The following is a 19,592-nucleotide window of genomic DNA, read 5'->3' on the forward strand; positions in this document are numbered from 1 at the left end:
CCACAGGTGGACTCCAATCAAGTTGTAGAAACATCTCAAGGATGATCAATGGAAACAGGATGCACCTGAGCTCAATTTCGAGTCTCATAGCAAAGGGTCTGAATACTTATGTAAATTCAATCGCTTTATCATGATGGGGTATTGTGTGTAGATTGATGAGGAATCCATTTTAGAATAAGGCTGTAACATAACAAAATGTGGTAAAAGGGGTCTGAATGCTTTGAATGCACTGTATATGTAGACACACACACACATTCACGCCAAACCCTCTTACACAGATGCACGCAGACACACACAACAAACACATCTAATAGTCATGCGGATGGAGAGTGCTGGACCTAGTTGGCTATGAGATTGAAAAAACAAAGAGAGAAAGGGTTTGTTCGATGCTCAGACAGAAGGAACACTATCTCTGGGCTGGATGGACTGGAGTTCCCCTGAAAAGAGGCAGTACACTAGAACTGGTGGAGCAACGGCTGTGGCACTACACCATAGAACTACACCCTATTAATAGAGCTAGACTGTACTGAACTGAAGAGCTTCAAAATACAGCTATAATTGAAGTCCACAATGCATGGCTCGTGTGGCTACGCTTCACAGCTAAACCAAAGGCCTGCACTTTTGAGCTGCATTGTGCAGGTAATCGACAGTCATCGATAAAAAAAAACTCTTGCAAGAAGGACTTAAAGGCTATTTGGAACTGATTCTAAGTCATGCTACTCTGTGCGTCTGTCTGGGACTGAGTCAAGGAGAAATTGAGGGACTAGTTCCTTAGCCAGGTGGATAAGGGCTGGGCCACCAGCTAGCAAATCAAAGATAAATTCCATTGCTGGGCCAGAATAGCTTCCAGGGACACCAATGCGAGGAGAGAGAGGACGATGGGGAGGAATTCATCTATAGTCTGGGGGATTCGGTACCTGAACTTCGTCCTGCAACGAACCACTTCTCAATCATCATTTCGATCGGCAGCCACATTAAGAGCCCAGTAGGGTACCCTAAATTACACAGCCAAGAAGAAAAATTAAGCAGAGCTCTCTGAAATTAAAGATGGTGTCCATTGCGTGTGAGAAAAAAGTACAGCCTAGCCCTAGCCCATGAAAATATTCTCTTAAAGAATGTTGGTTGTCTTCAGTGTATGTATGTATGTATGTATGTATGTATGTATGTATGTATGTATGTATGTATGTATGTATGTATGTATGTATGTATGTATGTATGTATGTATGATATATATATATATATATATATATATCTATATAGATATCTAGATATATAGATATCTATATATATATATCTATATAGATATCTATATAGATATAGCGGCAGGTAGCCTAGTGGTTAGAGTGTTGGACTTGTAACCAAAAGATTACAAGATCGAATCCCTGAGCTGACACCTGAACAAGGCAGTTAACCCACTGTTCCTAGGCCATCATTGAAAATAAGAATTTGTTCTTAATTGACTTGCCAAGTTAAATAAAGGTAAAATATATATATATATATATATATATATATATTACAGTTGAAGTTGGAAGTTTACATACACTTAGGTTGGAGTCATTAAAACTTGTTTTTCAACCACTCCACACATTTCTTGTTAACAAACTATAGTTTGGGCAATTCGGTTAGGACATCTACTTTGTGTATGACGCAAGTAATTTTTCCAACAATTGTTTACAGACAGATTATTTCACTTATAATTCACTGTATCACAATTCCAGTGGGTCAGAAGTTTACTGTGCCTTTAAACAGCTTGGAAAATTCCATAAAATGATGTAATGGCTTAAGAAGCTTCTGATAGGCTAATTGACATCATTTGAGTCAATTGGAGGTGTACCTGTGGATGTATTTCAAGGCCTACCTTCAAACTCAGTGCCTCTGTGCTTGACATCATGGGAAAATCAAAGGAAATTAGCCAAGAATTCAGGGAAAAAAATGTTGACCTCCACAAGTCTGGTTCATCCTTGGGAGCAATTTCCAAACGCCTGAAGGTAACCACGTTCATCTGTACAAACAATAGTACACAAGTATAAACACCAAAGGACCACACAGCCGTCATACCACTCAGGAAGGAGATACATTCTGTCTCCTAGAAATGAATGTACTTTGGTGTGAAAAGTGCAAATCAATCCCAGAACAACAGCAAAGGACCTTGTGAAGATGCTGGAGGAAACAGGTACAAAAGTATCTATATCCACAGTAAAACGAGTCCTATATCGACATAACCTGAAAGGCTGCTCAGCGAGGAAGAAGCCACTGCTCCAAAACTGCCATAAAAAAGCCAGACTACGCTTTGCAACTGCACATGTGGACAAAAGATCATACTTTTTGGAGAAATGTCCTCTGGTCTGATGAAACAAAAATAGAACTGTTTGGCCATAATGACCATTGTTATGTTTGGAGGAAAAAGGGGGAAGCTTGCAAGCCGAAGAACACCATCCCAACCGTGAAGCACGGGGGTGGCAGCATCATGTTGTGGGGGTGCTTTGCTGCAGGAGGGACTGGTGCACGTCACAAAATAGATGGCATTATGAGGCAGAAAAATTATGTGGATATATTGAAGCAACATCTCAAGACATCAGTCAGGAAGTTAAAGCTTGGTCGCAAATGGGTCTTCCAAACGGACAATGACCCCAAGCATTCTTCCAAAGTTGTGGCAAAATGCCTTAAGGACAACAAAGTCAAGGTATTGGAGTGGCCATCACAAAGCCCTGACTTCAATCCCATTGAAATGTTGTGGGCAGAACTGAAAGCGTATGCCAGCAATGAGGCCTACAAACCTGACTCAGTTACATCAGCAGGAATGGGCCAAAATTCACCCAACTTATTGTGGGAAGCTTGTGGAAGGCTACCCAAAACAATTTAAAGGCAATGCTACCAAATACTAATTGAGTGTATTTAAACTTCTTACCCACTGGGAATGTGATGAAAGAAAAAAAAGCTGAAATAAATCACCTCTCTACTATTATTCTGACATTTCACATTCTTAAAATAAAGTGGTGATTCTAACTGACCTAAAGCAGGGAATTTTTACTAGGATTAAATGTCAGGAATTGTGAAAAACTGAGTTTAAATGTATTTGGCTAAGGTGTATGTAAACTTCCGACTTCAACTATAGATATATATATACACACACACACACACACACACACACACACACACACACACACACACACACACACACACACACACACACACACACACACACACACACACACACACACACACACACACACACACACACACACACACACACACACAGGTCAAAAGTTTTAGAACACCTACTCATTCAAGGATTTTTCTTTATTTTTACTATTTTCCACATTGCAGAACAATAGTGAAGACATAACACACAAGGAAATAACACACAGGGAATCATTTAGTAACCCCCCCACCTTGTCACAACACAACTGATTGGCTCAAATGCATTAGGAAGAAAATAAATTCCACAGATTAACTTTTAAGAAGGCACACCTGTTAATTGAAATGCATTCCAGGTGACTACCTCATGAAGCTGGTTGAGAGAATGCCAAGAGTGTGCAAAGTTGTCAAGGCAAAGGGTGGCTACTTTGAAGAATCTCAAATACAAAATATATTTTGATTTGTTTAACACTTTTTAGATTACTACATGATTCTATATGTGTTATTTCATAGTTTTGATGTCTTCACTACTTTTCTACAATGTAGAAAATAGTAAAAATAATGAAAAACCCTTGAATGAGTAGGTGTTCCTAAACTTTTGACTGGTAGTGTATATATCTCAAATGTACTATACCTCAATTGCAAACAAAAATATACATTTTCTTTTGTAAAAATGTATTTCCATAGGGCATAGAACAGACTCTTGGGCCACCCCTGATGTCACTGATCCATAGAGTGTGGTAAAAGCCTTGTCACCAAAAGGAAGGGTTCTTGCCTGAATACCATTATGCTAGATGCTGCCAAACTAGCAAATGGCTACCACCAACCTTTTACCAACTTGTATGCATTTGATGTACGGTCATAAATGCATTGTATGGTGCAGAAGTTCTACAATCAAAACACATGTGAAACGAGCACACGACTAAATAAAAACATACTGTATTTCTTAGAAGAAATTGGTCAGAATTTACATTAGTGATTGTGCACAGACCTGCTCTGTAGAGGACCATGCATGGTTGATTAGTATAGTCTGAACTGAAAGACCGATAAGAAAGCATATAGGTCAGACATGCTAAATTGCACACCGATTAGGGCTTGAGGAGCCAAGAGGTCAGTCAGTTTCAGGCATTTTATTCAAGCTCTTTGTCCACACAGGGTTAAAAAATTAATTACACAGTTGACCGATTAGTCAAGTGTTTCTGATTAATTGCATACTGAGCCAATTGGCGGGGTCTTCCTACCTTTTGATAAACCTGAATGAAATATTTGTATTAAAAAAAAAATGTAACAACCAGTCAAATGTTGTACAAACAAATCTTTAGTTTTCAAAAAAATGAAAAATCATGTTTAACATTTCTTTTTTTGGAGCAGCATAATACAAATCAGTAGAGTTTAGGTGTCAACATTTCTGTGAGACATCTCTGTCTGAGCCTGGCTGCTAGCATCTGTTACTGGCATATTTCAGACATATTTCAGACAGCTTGGATAATGAATCATTGCAGCTTCCCTAGTATAGAGTATAATTATAGAGCTTAGGTGTTCAAATCTGGTCCAGGAAATACCTGAATAGCAGCTATGAAAGGATAAAGTTGTGAAAAAAGTTGAATTAATATATTAAATAATACTTTCATGTTATGTTACTTTTCTGATTGAACTTGAGTCTTTGTTCTTTAGTCATCTAATGCAAAAAGGCCTCAAAAAGTAATGAAGCCATTCTGTACATGACAGAGCATCGTGACATCAAAATATAATTTGGGTTAAAATGTAGAACCAGATTGATTCTGAGAGGAGACTATTCGTCTTACTTTTCAAAAGAATTTCAGTCTATGACCATATCTGTCTGGACAGAATAATGAATATTACCCACAAAAACTGAGACACTGCCTCTATTCATTCTAATTCTGGTACACAAACAAATTAAAAGCCGCATTGATAGATTTTGTCAGGGGGGAAGCCAACATGGACTACAAAGAAGTGAGAGATATACATATTGACATTTAGTGTTAAAAGCATGGCAGGTCTATTAGTCAGTTACACTAAATCTGAGTGTACACATGGCAGACCTTTGAGGGAATGATGTAGCTGCACTAAGACTAAGGCACTGTAAAGGGGTTTCTGAGGTAAGAGAAAAACAACTTTCATTTCACTCAGTGAGTCAAACTACAGTGAGCTCCAAAAATATTGGGACAGTGACATATTTTTTGTTGTTTTGGCTTTGTACTCCAGCACTTTGTGACTGGGGTTCAAGTGCAGACAGTCAGCTTTAATTTGAGGGTATTTTCATCCATATCGGGTGAACCTTTAGAAATTATAGCACTTTTATACAAAGTCCCGTCCCATTTTAGGAAACCAAAAGTATTTTCCCACCAGAGATGTGTTTCTATCACTGTGTGTGATGATGTACTGCACATAACAATACCTTTTGCAGTTAAATTCCCATGTGCCTAAAAAAAAATACAGCATGGCGAATTTGGCCCATGTATGGATTTATTTGGCCCCCCAAGTTTTCAAAGAAAAAATGTGAACTTAAATGTTTATCATTGTTGAAATTAAATGAATAAAACCCCCAGGAAATCTCCCCCAAGTGATTTTAATTTTGGAAAGCTGTTCCAAGTATTCCCACCCATAATAGAGAGACACGTGATCGTATAAGCAAGCTTTGAAATGATAATGTTTTAGTGAAATATGATCTGTTTGGGCTTCTTGGTCAATTTGCAGTCTACACATTATTTGTAATTATATTCCGGGGCTGCCGACCATCCGCTAAATAAAACATTTTTAAAAATCGTCCCGCGGGTGAATAACTTATTTCATCTGTAGCCCAATAAGCTGCATACATTCCCAATGTGGGAGGACCACACACAACATGTCATCGTGACTCCAAGTTTTCGTCAATATGATGGTTATTATATCATTTTTTTAGCATAATTAATTTTACTGACACAAAAAGATCCCACCTTGTCTATCGTATTTTGTTGCCATTTGGAAAGTTTACAGTTTTTTTTTTCTCATTTCCATCAGGCCTGTCATGACATTCCTTATCTGACGTACTTTACTCACATAAAAAGTTTGGATGGAAACCTAGTTACTTTCCCAATACTTTTGGAGCTTACTTTATATGACGGGGCGATATGGACAAAAATCCATATCACAATTTATCACATTTCATTGAGTCTAATCATCACGATGAAGATGTGAAGGATGATATTATATCCACCTAAATTAGACAGACTTGAGTATGAAATAGGCTATGGATACATTCCTCAAACCCCTGGTGCTGAACACTGCGTACAGTGGGAAGTTTTAATTGTTTTGGCGATACCATTGGCGGCTTTGGCTTACCTGCGTGTGAGCTTGGAGGTGAGCTTGGTGAAGAGGTTGGAGGAGCCGCGGCTGCGGGACTGCGAGAGGGGTGTGGCGTCATGCGAGAGCGTGGGCGAAGCAGGCGGGCCGTTGTAGGTGGCAGTGCGGCGCTCCCGCAGCTGGCCGCCATGGAAGGTGCTGCGGCTGCCCGTGCCACGGGGGAAATGCACCCGGTCGGGGGGCGTGGCGCCGCCAGGGTTCCGTTGACTGGACGTCGCCGTCGTGCTGGGAAGGAAGCCGGGGTGGAGGAAGGAGAGGAGTTAAGGGTCAAGACTACACAATCAAGCCTGGATCACAGTCTGTTTTGTACATTAGGCCAAAACTTGGCTAAAGCAGACCGGGTTCCAGGTTATTCATGTTCATAACAGGGGGTACTATCACCCTGCAGCAGATGTCAACTCGGATGGTTTGGTTAGTTATGACTTTATCAACCACATCATGTGAAACACTTGTTTTTATTGTTTGGTTGACTAAAGAGTTAAAGGGAACCTAAAACAGAACCTTTAGGACATTAGAGCCAAGGGTGTGGATTGTCGAATGGATAGGAGTGTGTCGCCCTCAGTCCTCGATACATATCGGTTTTATTTATAATTGAGGGGAATTGGATCAGTGTATAGCAATGTTGCATTGCGCTAATTTTATTTGTGAATGTCGTGAATAACTCATTCGCAACATGAATGACTCATTCAAAAAGTCATCTTGTTGATAAATCTGAGCACTCAACATTAATTGCCATGGTAACACAAGGAATCTCGGAAAACAAAATGTGCGTTTCTTAGTGGACAAACCCAGGTAAGTCCATCCCCGTTTTACTCAATTTCTTCCATTTGGTGCCTAATGAACATGAGAGAGATGAAAGACTGTGACCCCTGCTAACTGACGGCGGTCAAATAATGGTCAAAAACCAAGCTTACATCTCAGTTTTAAACCCTCTTGGAACCATGAGTAGAACTTCAAATATACCTTCCAAGCACTTTTGTCCTCAAGATTCTCTTGGAATAGTCTATTTTAATCTTGACCAGGCTCGTATAGTTGTAATCAGAACACTTCACCAAGCAGACCATCTATTGTATTTTCGAAGAACTCAGAGTTATGACTTTCAAAAGTGTTTTATCCAACGCTACATATGAACTACTTAAAAAAATATATATATGTAGATAAGACAGTCCTTTCAAAGTAGCAGTCTTGGGTAATACACTTTGGTTTTTCTTGAGCTTGACATTTACCGGCCCCAATGTATCCCTCTGTTGTTCCAAACCAATGGGTTTTTGGCATGGCTGTGTCCCCCTAGTGTTACAGAGAAAACACTGTGTGCGTGCGTGTGATAATGATGAATAGGGCCTTCCGGCACCTCTATTGAAACAACAACCCCCCTTCAGACACAGTGTTTAACTAGAACACCATATTCAAGGCCAGCATGAATTTTGAATAGGGTGGTGTACGGAGCTGCCGCGGGCATGTTTCTTCCAATAGTGTGGAAAGAGATGTGTGTGAAATTGTGTGTCTTTGTTCGTGAGACAAAGACAAATGTGTGTTTGAGAGTGCGTTGGTGAGAGTGTGTGTGTGAGAGAGTGCGACGTGGGAGTGTGTGTGTGAGTGCGCGTGCATTCGTGGGAGTGTGTATGCGTGTGTAGCCTAGCATCTAAGAGCGTTGGGCCAGTAAATGTAACATAATTAAAGAGCAGCAGTAAAATAACCATACAGGGGTACCGGTACAGAGTCAATGTGCGGGGCCACCGGTTAGTCGAGGTAATTGAGGTAATAGGTAGAGTTATTAAAGTGACTATGCATAGATAATAACAGAGAGTAGAAGCAGCGTAAAAGGGGAGGGAGGGGCAATGCAAATAGTCTGGGTAGCCATTTGATTAGATGTTCAGGAGTCTTATGGCTTGGGGGTAAAAGCTGTTTAGAAGCCTCTTGGACCTAGACGTGGCGCTCCGGTACCGCTTACCGTGCGGTAGCAGAGAGAACAGTCTATGACTAGGATGGCTGGAGTCTGACAATTTATAGGGCCTTCCCCTGGTATAGAGGTCCTGGATAGCAGGGAGCTTGGCCCCAGTGATGTACTGGGCCGTACGCACTATCCTCTGTAGTGCCTTGCGGTCGGAAGCCTAGCAGTTGCCATAACAGGCAGTGATGCAACCCATCAGGATACTCTCTGGTGCAGCTGTAAAACCTTTTGAGGATCTGAGAACCCATGTCAAATATTTTAAGTCTCCTGAGGGGGAATAGGTTTTGTTGCGCCCTCTTCATGACTGTCTTGGTGTGCTTGGACCATGTTAGTTTGTTGCTGATGTGGAAACCAAGGAACTTGAAGCTCTCAACCTGCTCCACTACAGCCCCGTCGATGAGAATGGGGGCGTGCTCGGTCCTCCTTTTCCTGTAGTCCACAATCATCTCCTTTGTCTTAATCACGTTGAGGGCGAGGTTGTTGTCCTTGCACCACACGGTCAGGTCTCTGACCTCCTCTCTGCAGGCTGTCTCGTCGTTGTCGGTGATCAGGCCTCCCACTGTTGTGTCACCGGCAAAACTTAATGGTGGTGTTGGACTTGTGCCTGGTCTTGCAGTCATGAGTGAACAAGGACTACAGGAGGGGACTGAGCACGCACCCCTGAGGGGCCCCTGTGTTGAGGATCAGCGTGGCGGATGTGTTATTACCTACCCTTACCACCTGGGGGCAGCCCATCAGGAAGTCCAGGATCCAGTTGCAGAGGGGGGTGTTTAGCCCCAGGGTCCTTAGCTTATTGATGAGCTTTGTGGGCACTATGGTGTTGAAAGCTGAGCTGTAGTCAATGAATAGCATTCGCACATTTGTCCAGGTGTGAAAGGGCAATGTGGAGTGCAATAGAGATTGTATCATCTATGGATCTGTTGGAGTGGTATGCAAATTGGAGTGGGTCTAGGGTTTATGGGATATTGGTGTTGATGTGAGCAATGACCAGCCTTTCAAAGCACTTCATGGCTCCAGATGTGAGTGCTACGGGTCAGAAGTCATTTAGGCAGGTTATCTTAGTGTTCTTGGGCACAGGGACTATGGTGGTCTACTTAAAACATGTTGGTATTACAGACTCAGACAGGGAGAGATTGAAAATGTCAGTGAAGACACTTGCCAGTTGGTCAGTGCATGCTCAGAGTACACGTCCTGGTAATCCGTCTGGCCCTGCGGCCTTGTGAATGTTGACTTGTTTAAAGGTCTTACTCACATTGGCTGCGGAGAGCGTGTCCACACAATCGTCCGGAACAGCTGATGCTCTCATTGCATTTTTCAGTGATACTTGCCTCAAAGCGAGAACTAATTTTGCTTGTCTTACTGGGCAGCTCTCAGCTGTGCTTCTCTTGGTAGTCTGTAATAGTTTGCAAGCGCTGCTACATCCGACGAGCATCGGATACAGTGTAGTATGTTTCAATCTTAGTCCTGTATTGACACTTTGCCTGTTTGATGGTTCGTCGGAGGGCATAGCGGTATTTCTTATCATTTTTTACATTTTAGTCATTTAGCAGACGCTCTTATCCAGAGCGACTTACAGTAGTGAATGCATACATTTCATGCATTTTTTTTGTTTGTTGTATTGGCCCCCCGTGGGAAACGAACCCACAACCCTGGCGTTGCACATACCATGCTGGCGTTGCAAACACCATGCTCTACCAACTGAGCCACAGGGAAGGCCCTTATAAGCTTCCGGGTTAGAGTCCTGCTGTTGGCTGAGTCACTGGTGCTTCCTGCTTTAATTTTTGCTTGTAAGCAGGAATCAGGAGGATAGAATTATGGTCAGATTTGCCAAATGGAGGGCAAGGGAGAGTTTGTACGCTTCTCTGTGTGTGGATTAAAGGTGGTCTAGAGTTTTTCCCTCTGGTTGCACAATTGACATGCTGGTAGAAATGAGGTAAAACGGATTTACTAAGTTTCCCTGCATTAAAGTCCTCAGCCACTAGGAGCGCCACCTCTGGATGAGCGTTTTCCTGTTTGTTTATGGCCATATACTGCTCATTGAGTGCGGTCTTACTGCCAGCATCGGTTTGTGGTGGTAAATAGACAGCTACGAAGAATATAGATGAAAACTCTCTAGGTAGATAGTGTGGTGTACAGCGTATAATGAGATACTCTACCTCAGGCGAGAAAAATATCGAGACTTCCTTAGATATCGTGCACCAGCTGTTGTTTAGAAATATACATAGACTCCCACCCCTTGTCTTATCAGAGGCTGCTGTTCTATCCTGCCGGTATATTGTATAACCCGCCAGCTGTATGTTACTCATGACGTCGTTCAGCCACGACTCGGTGAAACATAAGATATTACAGTTTTTAATGTCATGGTGGTAGGATATACGTGCTTTTAGTTCGTTCATTTTATTATCGAGCAATTGTACGTTGGCCAATAGTACCGATGGCAAAGGCAGATTAGCCACTCGTCGCCTGTTCCTCACAAGGCACCCCGATCTCCTTCCGCAAAATCTCTGTCTCTTTCTCCTGCGAATGACGGGGATGAGGGCCTGTTTGGGTGTCTTGGAAAATCCCCCTAGTCCGACTCATTAAAGAAAAAGTTCTTCATCCAGTTCGAGGTGAGTAATCGCTGTTCTGATTTCCAGAAGCTCTTTTTGGTCATAAGAGACGGAAGCAGCAACACTATGTACAAATGAAGTTACAAACAATGCGAAAAAACTAACAAAATAGCACGGTTGGTTAAGAGCCAATAAAACAGCAGCCATCCTCCCCGGCGCCATTTTATAATCCCCGAGCCGACTAGGTGAAAAATCTCTCTTTGAGCAAGGCGCTTAACCCTAATTGCTCCTGTAAGTCAGTCTGGATAAGTGTCTGCTAAATGACTAAAATGTTTTTTTTTTAAGTGTGTGTATGCATGCATCTGGGTCTGTGTGCCTGTATTTAGGGGGCCAGGAGGGACAACAGGACAGACAGAGCTTTGGCTTCTCTCACCTGTTCTCTTTTCCATTCTGGATGACAGCGGAGTGGCGGTCCGAGGCATTCCTGTCACTACACACATACGTGTTCCTCCTCGTCATGCCCCCTGATGTTGAGTTAGCCTGGAGGGAGGGAGAGAGAGGGTTATGAAAAGAGAGAAAGAGGATAAGGGTGAGAGAGTGAAAGAAAGAAATTGTTGTTTTTAAAGAACACAATCCAGTTACACTGTTGTGCTTTGGCAATGTCAGTTCTTTCACTTTTCGTGCCAATAAAGTTTCTTCAATTGAATTGATAGAGGGTGAGGAAGGAAGCTGAGATAGATGGTGACAGACAGAGAAAGAGATACAGAAATAATGAAAGAACAAACAGAAGAAAGAAAGTAATGCAGACTACAACACACTAGCTCATAGCAGTAGAGTGGAAAATAGGCAATCAAAGGAAAAACAAGAGAAGATATTGTACCAAGTACAAATGGACCAGTACAAATGCTGTAAACATTCTCTCTCTCTGTCTCTCTTTTTCCAACATTGACATCAACACTACCCTGTGAGCGAGAATGTTCGTGTGTTGATGTCTACGTAATTGTGGTTGGTGTGTATATACACTATACAGTGCACTTGGAAGTATTCAGACGCCTTCACGTTTTTCACATTTTGTTACATTACAGCCTTATTCCAACATTGATATAAAAAATGTTTAATGATCATCAATCTACATGCAATACCCCATATTGACGAAGCAAAAACAGGTTTAGAAATGTTTGCAAATAAAAAATGTATTATCACATTTACGTAAGTAATCAGTCCCTTTACTCAGTACTTTGTTGAAGCACCTTTGGCAGCGATTACAGCCTCGAGTCTTCTTGGGTATGACGCTACAAGCTTGGCACACCTGTATTTGGGAAGTTTCTCCCATTCTTCTCTGCAGATCCTCTCAAGCTCTGTCAGGTTGGATGGGAAGCATTGCTGCACAGCTATTTTCAGGTCTCTCCAGTGATGTTCGATCGGGTTCATGTCCGGGCTCCCGCTGGGCCACTCAAGGACATTTAGAGACTTGTCACGAAGCCACTCCTGCATTGTCTTGGCTGTGTGCTTAGGGTCGTTGTCCTGTTGGAAGGTGAACCTAGCCCCAGAGGTCCTGAGCGCTCTGGAGCAGGTTTTCATCAAGGATCTCGCTGTACTTTGCTCCGTTCATCTTTCCCTTGATCCTGACTAATCTCTCAGTCCCTGCCGCTGAAAAACATCCCCACAGCATGATGCTGCCACCACCATGCTTCACCGTAGAGATGGTACCAGGTTTCTTCCAAATGGGACGCTAGGCAGTCAGGCCAAAAAGTTAAATATTGGTTTCATCAGACCAGAGAATCTTGTTTCTCTTGGTCTGAGAGTCCGTTAGGTTCCTTTTGGCAAACTACAAGTGAGCTGTCGTGCCTTTTACTGAGGAGTGGCTTCCGTCTGACCACTCTACCATAAAGGCCTGATTGGTAAAGTGCTGCAGAGATGGTTGTCCTTCTGGAAGGTTCTCCCATCTCCACAAAGGAACTTTGGAGCTCTGTCAGAGTGACCATTGGGTTCTTGGTCACCTCTCTGACCAAGGTCCTTCTCCCCCGATTGCTCAGTTTTTGGCCGGGCGGCCAGCTCTAGGAAGAGTCTTGGTGGTTCCAAACTTCTTCCATTTAAGAATGATGGAGGCCACTGTGTTCTTGGGGACCTTCAATGCTGTAGAAATGTTTCGGGAACCTTCCCTTGTGCCTTGAAACAATCCTGTCTCGGAGCACTACGGACAATTCCTTCGACCTCATGGTTTGTTTTTGCTCTGACATGCACTGTCAACTGTGGGACCTTATTTTGACAGGTGTGTGCCTTACCAAATCATGTCCAATCAATTGAATTTATCACAGGTGGATTACAATCAAGTTGTAGAAACATTTCAAGGATGATCAATGGAAACAGGATGCACCTGAGATAAATGTTCAGTCTCATAGCAAAAGCTCTGAATACTTATGTAAATAAGGGTTCTATTTTTTATACATTTGCAAAAATGCTTTGTCATTAAGGGGTAATTGTGTGTAGATTGGTGAGAAAAAACAAAAATGTAATCCATTTTAGAATAAGGCTGTTATGTTACAAAATGTGAAACAAGTCAAGGGGTTTGAATACTTTAAGAATGCATTGTGTATACAAAAGTATGTGGACAACCCTTTAAATTAGTAGATTCGGCAATATCAGCCACACCCGCTGATGGTGTATAAATAGAGCACACAGTCATGCAATCGCCATAGACAAACATTGTAAGTAGAATGGCCTTACTGAAGAGCTCAGTGACTTTCAACGTGGTACCGTCATAGAATGCTATCTTTCCAACAAGTCAGTTCATCTGCTAGAGCTGCCCAGTTCAACTAAATGCTGTTATTGTGACGTGGAAACGTCTAGGAGCAACAACCGCTCAGCCGCGAAGTGGTAGGCCCACACAAGCTCACAGAACGGGAGTGCTGTGGTGCGTAAAAATCATCTACCCTCAGTTGCAACACTTACTACTAAGTTCCAAACTGCCTCTTTATGAAATGGATTTCTATGGCAGAGTAATCACACACAAGCCTAAGATCACCATGCGCAGCCTGCCGATTGGCGCAGCGGTCTAAGGCACTGCATCACAGTGCTTGAGGCGTCATTACAGACCCGGGGTCGATCCCAGGCTGTGTCACAACCACCGTGACCGGGAGTCCCATAGGGCCAGCGTCGTCCGGGTTAGGGGAGGATTTGGCCGGGGATGCTTTCCTTGGCTCACTGCGCTCTAGTGACTCCTTGTGGGGGGCCTGGCGCCTGCAGGTGGACTTCGGTTGTCAGTTGAGCGGTGTTTCCTCCGACACACTGGTGCAGCTGGCTTCCGGGTTAAGCGGGGGCGGATGTTAAGAAGTGCGGTTTGGCAGGTCATGTTTCGGAGGACGCATGACTCGACCTTTGCCTCACCCGAGTCTGTTGGGGAGTTGCAGCGATGAGACAAAATAGTAATTGGGGAGAAAAAGGGGGTAAAATACAAAAAAGATTTCCATGCACAATGCCAAGCGTTGGCTGGAGCGGTGTAAAGCTCGCCGCCATTGGACTCTGGAGCAGTGGAAATGCGTTCTCTGGAGTGATGAATCCCGCTTCTCCATCTGGCAGTCCGACATACGAATCTGGGTGTGGCGGATGCCAGGTGAACGCTCCCTGCCCGAATGTATAGTGCCAACTGTAATGTTTGGTGGAGGAGGAATAACGGTCTGGGGCTGTTTTTCATGGTTCAGACTAGGCCCCTTAGTTCCAGTGAATGGAAATCTTAACGCTACAGCATACAATGACATTGTAGACGATTCAGTGCTTTCAACTTTGTGGCAACATTTTGGGGAAGGCCCTTTCCTGTTTCAGCATGACAATGCCCCCATGCACAAAGCAATGGTCCATACAGAAATGGTTGTTGAGATTGGTGTGGAAGAACTTGACTGGCCTGCACAGAGTCCTGACCTCAACCTCATCGAACACCTTTGGGATGAATTGAATAGCCAACTGCAAGCCAGGCCTAATCGCTCAACATCACTAATGCTCGGGGCAGAATGGAAGTTCCTACAGCAATGTTCCACCATCTAGTTGAAAGCCTTCCCAAAAGAGTGGAGGCTGTTATAGCAGCAATTAATTACCATGATTTTTGAATGAGTGTAGTGTATATTCCGTGTTTATATTCTTTGTACTCACGGTGGGTGTGGTGGAGCCTTTCTTGTGGTCGGGGATGTCGGCCTTGTTGGGGTTGTTGGCATTACCCAGTAGGGGACTGGCAGGGGCAACGCCGCCACTGCACCCACCCGACGAACCAGATTTCCGGGTCTGAGCACCCCCGTCCTCTTTGTAGTCGCCGTTGTCGGCCGAGGTGGTCTGGCTCCTCTTGGGGTAGCCCACCGAAGGGATGGACGGACCGGCTGGATGGATGGAGGGAGAGAGAGATACAGGGATCAGTGTGGAGTTAGAATGGGAACTGTGCTGCATTGGAGGTTTACATCCATTTTCCTATATTATCCCATATTCTCTTTACCTCCTTTCCTCCTGTCCCACTTACATCATCTTTCTCCCTCCCCTCTCTCCTCCCTCCCTGCCCCTCTCTCCCTCCCTCCCTGCCCCTCTCTCCCTCCCTCTCTCTCTCCCTCCCTCCCTCCCTCCCTCCCTCCCTCCCTCCAATCCCTCCCTGCCCCTCTCTCCCCCTCTCTGCCCCTCTCCTCCCTCCCTGCCCCTCTCTCTCTCCCCCCCTCCCCCCTCCATGCCCCCTCTGCTCTCTCCATGCCCCCTCTGCTCTCTCCATGCCCCCTCTGCTCTCTCCATGCCCCCTCTGCTCTCTCCATGCCCCCTCTGCTCCCTCCATGCCCCCTCTGCTCCCTCCATGCCCCCTCTGCTCCCTCCATGCCCCCTCTGCTCCCTCCATGCCCCCTCTGCTCCCTCCATGCCCCCTCTGCTCCCTCTCTCTCACCCTGGTCGCTGTAGCGTCTCTGTTTCTGGGTGCTGGAGATGGACCGCTGGGTCTTGAGATGGGCAGAAGAGTGGCCGTTGTTGTTGTGCTCGCTGGCGGGCCGCGCCTTGGCCAGAGACAAGTTACTGCTAGAGCTGGAGTCACTGGCCTCTAACTTCGAGAGAGAAGAAAAGTTTACAATTAAATCACGCTGCAGATGAGTTTTACTGTATTTTTTGGACAGATCTGTGCTCTTTTGAAAAGTCACTCAATATGTTTAACATAGCATATCAAATAGGGACATTTGTGACGGTGACAGTATCATCCAAACACACTGTATCACATCAGATATTATGCATGTCATTTGGTTTCAAACCTGTATACTTTCAACCACTTACATACCCCTAAATCTTGATAAAAACATTTTTTTAATTGTGCTAAAAGCAAGGAACCAATACATGATAGAACCAGTGCTTTCTAACATGGTCATTTATGGCCAGGTACTGGGTCAATCCCAAATAATTCCCTTAACGCTACACACTTGTGGAGATTGAGAGGATTTGATTGGTATAAACAATATTGTGAAACTTCCACCGAGCCTATCAGAGGGCAAGGTGGAGCTATTACCAGATTGATTACACAGGTCAAATCCTCTCAGCATCCGCTCAGTGCAGGGCTTGGGGGACAATTTGGGATTGGGCCACTTGCCCAGTCTGTCCTTACCTCTGTGGACTTCCTGCCCAGTAGCAGGTAGGTGGCGGTGATCTCATCATACTTCATCCTGGTTAAAGACTCAGTGACCTCCTCTTGAGTGTAGCCCATCTCCACCATGATGTCTGCAGGGGATCAGGAGTGGGACAGGACAGGCATTAGCCTCACCCAACGTGGTACGGATCTGATATTTTTTTAGACCTTATAACTGGAACCCCCATCAGAAGCTAGCCTTCAGAAGCTAGCCAGCTAATTAGCTACTAGCTATTTAGTCATTGTTAGCCACTGCTAGCAGTCTTTACATTTAGCACAGACACCAGCCGCTTTAGCCCGGATAATATCTGCCAGTCTGCATAGCGCGATATCAGCCCTGAGCATATCGGACTGCTTTTTTCCCCCACTACATCTCCGGATTCCTGCCGCAAGCTCTGGATCATCGCAGCTAGCTAGCTGCTACTGAGTGGCTATCGTGGCTAACGCCCTTGTCCAGAAGCAAACACCAGTTAGCCTCGAGCTAGGCCCATTCCCCCGGCTAGCAAACGAAGTACACCGACTACAATACCTCTCTTGCCAATTGGCCTGGAACCTTTGTCGACACGGAGCCCCGCCGATCCATCACAACTGGTCTGCTGATTTATTTCGGGCCGATGTGCTCTCAACCGGCCTCTGCGTTGTTGATGTCAGCGAGGATCCAGCTACTAGCCCCGGCCCGCTAACTCTCTGAGCGCCGTGTCTACCTAGCGTAGTGACGACTGCCGAGCAGCTCCCTGTTTCGTCCATTGCTGCTTATTGGACCCTATGATCACTCGGCTACACAGCTGATGCCTACTGGACTGTTCATTAACACGGTACTCATTTTGTTTATCTGTCGGCCCCAGCCTTGAACTCAGGCCCTGTGTGTAGCTAACTGACCCCCTCTGCCCATTCATCGCCATTTACCCGCTGTTGTTGTCTTAGCCCTCCCAATCAACACCTGTGATTGCTTTATGACTCCCTCTAATGTCTGCCTTGTATACTGTTGTTTAGGGTAGCTCTCATTGTTTTGTTTTACTGTGGAGCCCCTAGTCCCGCTCTACATGCCTCGGATAGCTCCCTTGCCCCACCCCCCACACATGGGAGACCGCACCTAGCTTAACTGCCACTTCCAGAGATGCAGCCTCTCTCATCGTCACTAAATGCCTAGGTTTACCTCCACTGTACTCGCACCCTACCATGCCCTTGTCTGAGCATTATGCCCTGAATCTATCCTACCACGCCCAGAAGTCTGCTCCTTTTACTCTCTGTTCTGAACGTACTAGACGACCAGTTCTTATAGCCTTTAGCCATACCCTTATCCTACTCCTCCTCTATTCCTCTAGTGATGTAGAGGTTAACTCAGGCCCTGTGTGTCCCCAGACGCTCTCATTTGTTGACTTCTATAACCGGAAAAGCCTTGGGTTCATGCATGTTAACATCAGAAGCCTCCTCCCTAAGTTTGCTTTATTCACTGCTTTAGCACACAAACCCTGTTGTCCTAGCCGCGTCTGAATTCCTGGCTTAGAAAGGCCAACAAAAATTCAGAAATGTCTGTTGCAATCTACTGTAGAGATAGCCTGCAGAGTTCTGTCCTACTATCCAGGTCTATGCCCAAACAGTTCGAGCTACTACTTTTAAAAATCCATCTCTCCAGAAATAAGTCTCCCACTGTTGCCACTTGTTATAGACCCCCCTCAGCTCCCAGCTGTGCCCTGGACACCATATGTGAATTGATTGCCCCCCATCTATCGTCAGAGTTCGTACTGTTAGGTGACCTAAATTGGGATGTGCTTAACACCTCGGCCGTCCTACAATCTAAGCTAGATGCCCTCAATCTCAAACAAATTAGCAAGGAACCTTGCAGGTACAACCCCAAATCCGTAAACATGGGCACCCTCATAGATATGATCCTGACCAACTTGCCCTCTAAATACACCTCTGCTGTCTTCAACCAGGATCTCAGCGATCACTGCCTCATTGCCTGCGCTCCGTTATGGGTCCGACGACCCCTCATCACTGTCAAACGTCCCCTAAAACACTTCTGCAAGCAGGCCTTTCTAATCGACCTGGCCCGGGTATCCTAAAAGGATATTGACCTCATCCTGTCAGTAGAGGATGCCTGGTTATTCTTCAAAAGTGCCTTCCTCACCATCTTAAATAAGCTTGCCCCTTTCAAAAAATGTAGAACTAAGAACAGATATAGCCCCTGGTTCACTCCAGACTTGACTGCCTTTGACCAGCGCAAAAACATCCTGTGGCGCACTGCACTAGCTTCAAATAGTCCCCGCGATAAGCAACTTTTCAGGGAAGTCAGGAACCAATATACACAGTCAGTTACAAAAGCAAAGGCTAGCTTTTTCAAACAGAAATGTGCATCCTGCAGCACTAATTCCAAAAAGTTTTGGGACACTGTAAAGTCCATGGAGAATAAGAGCACCTCCTCCCAGCTGCCCACTGCACTGAGACTAGGAAACACTGTCACCACCGATAAATCCACGATAATCGAGAATTTCAATAAGCATTTTGCTACACCTGGCCACGCTTCCACTTGGTTACTCCAACCCTGGCCAACAGCTCTGCGCCCCCCAACAGCAACAGCAACAGCCATTTCCTATTTGTTAAGGGGGAACCAAAAATACTAGGGGGCATTGAACTTATTAATTTAATTGAATAAACATTATTAATCCCACAAGGCTAAATTGGATGTACAGCAACAACATACTAATGCATACATTAGAGACATACTGACAGAGAACTTACGTTTGGTGAAACAAACAAAACCCAACCCAAAAACTAAACCTAAAATGAAGACCGTAAATAAAGGTGAATAAACTGTACATAATGTGGGGAAGTAAACCAAACAGAGCCTCCTTGTTGTTGAGGTTGTGGAATATCCTTTCTGACACTCGTCTCTCTCCCACTGCTGAGTGAGATCAATGCTGCCATCGACAGAGGGCATGGCAGGGGAGGGGGCAAG

The 19,592-nt window shown here is 44.5% G+C and overlaps 1 protein-coding gene across 6 annotated transcripts in view; it reads right to left on the reverse strand.

Annotated features, from left to right (window-relative positions):
* Positions 1-19,592, reverse strand: part of LOC106607643 (MAP/microtubule affinity-regulating kinase 3) — a 217,383-nt gene that overhangs the window by 112,676 nt on the left and 85,115 nt on the right. For all 6 annotated transcript variants that reach the window (XR_006770269.2, XM_014204792.3, XM_014204794.3 and 3 more), the window contains exons 11-15: positions 16,613-16,725; positions 15,911-16,064; positions 15,148-15,368; positions 11,435-11,541; positions 6,481-6,726 (exon numbers count right to left, since the gene is read on the reverse strand). Coding sequence is in view for 5 of the 6 variants with exons in the window: in XM_014204792.3 (XP_014060267.1) it covers positions 6,481-6,726; positions 11,435-11,541; positions 15,148-15,368; positions 15,911-16,064; positions 16,613-16,725 (841 nt within the window). In the remaining variant the exon portion in view is untranslated. The remainder of the gene's footprint in view (positions 1-6,480; positions 6,727-11,434; positions 11,542-15,147; positions 15,369-15,910; positions 16,065-16,612; positions 16,726-19,592) is intronic.

This window comes from Salmo salar, chromosome 06 (genome assembly GCF_965601325.2).
Source record: "Salmo salar chromosome 06, fSalSal1, whole genome shotgun sequence".
NCBI classification, from domain to species: Eukaryota; Metazoa; Chordata; class Actinopteri; order Salmoniformes; family Salmonidae; genus Salmo; species Salmo salar.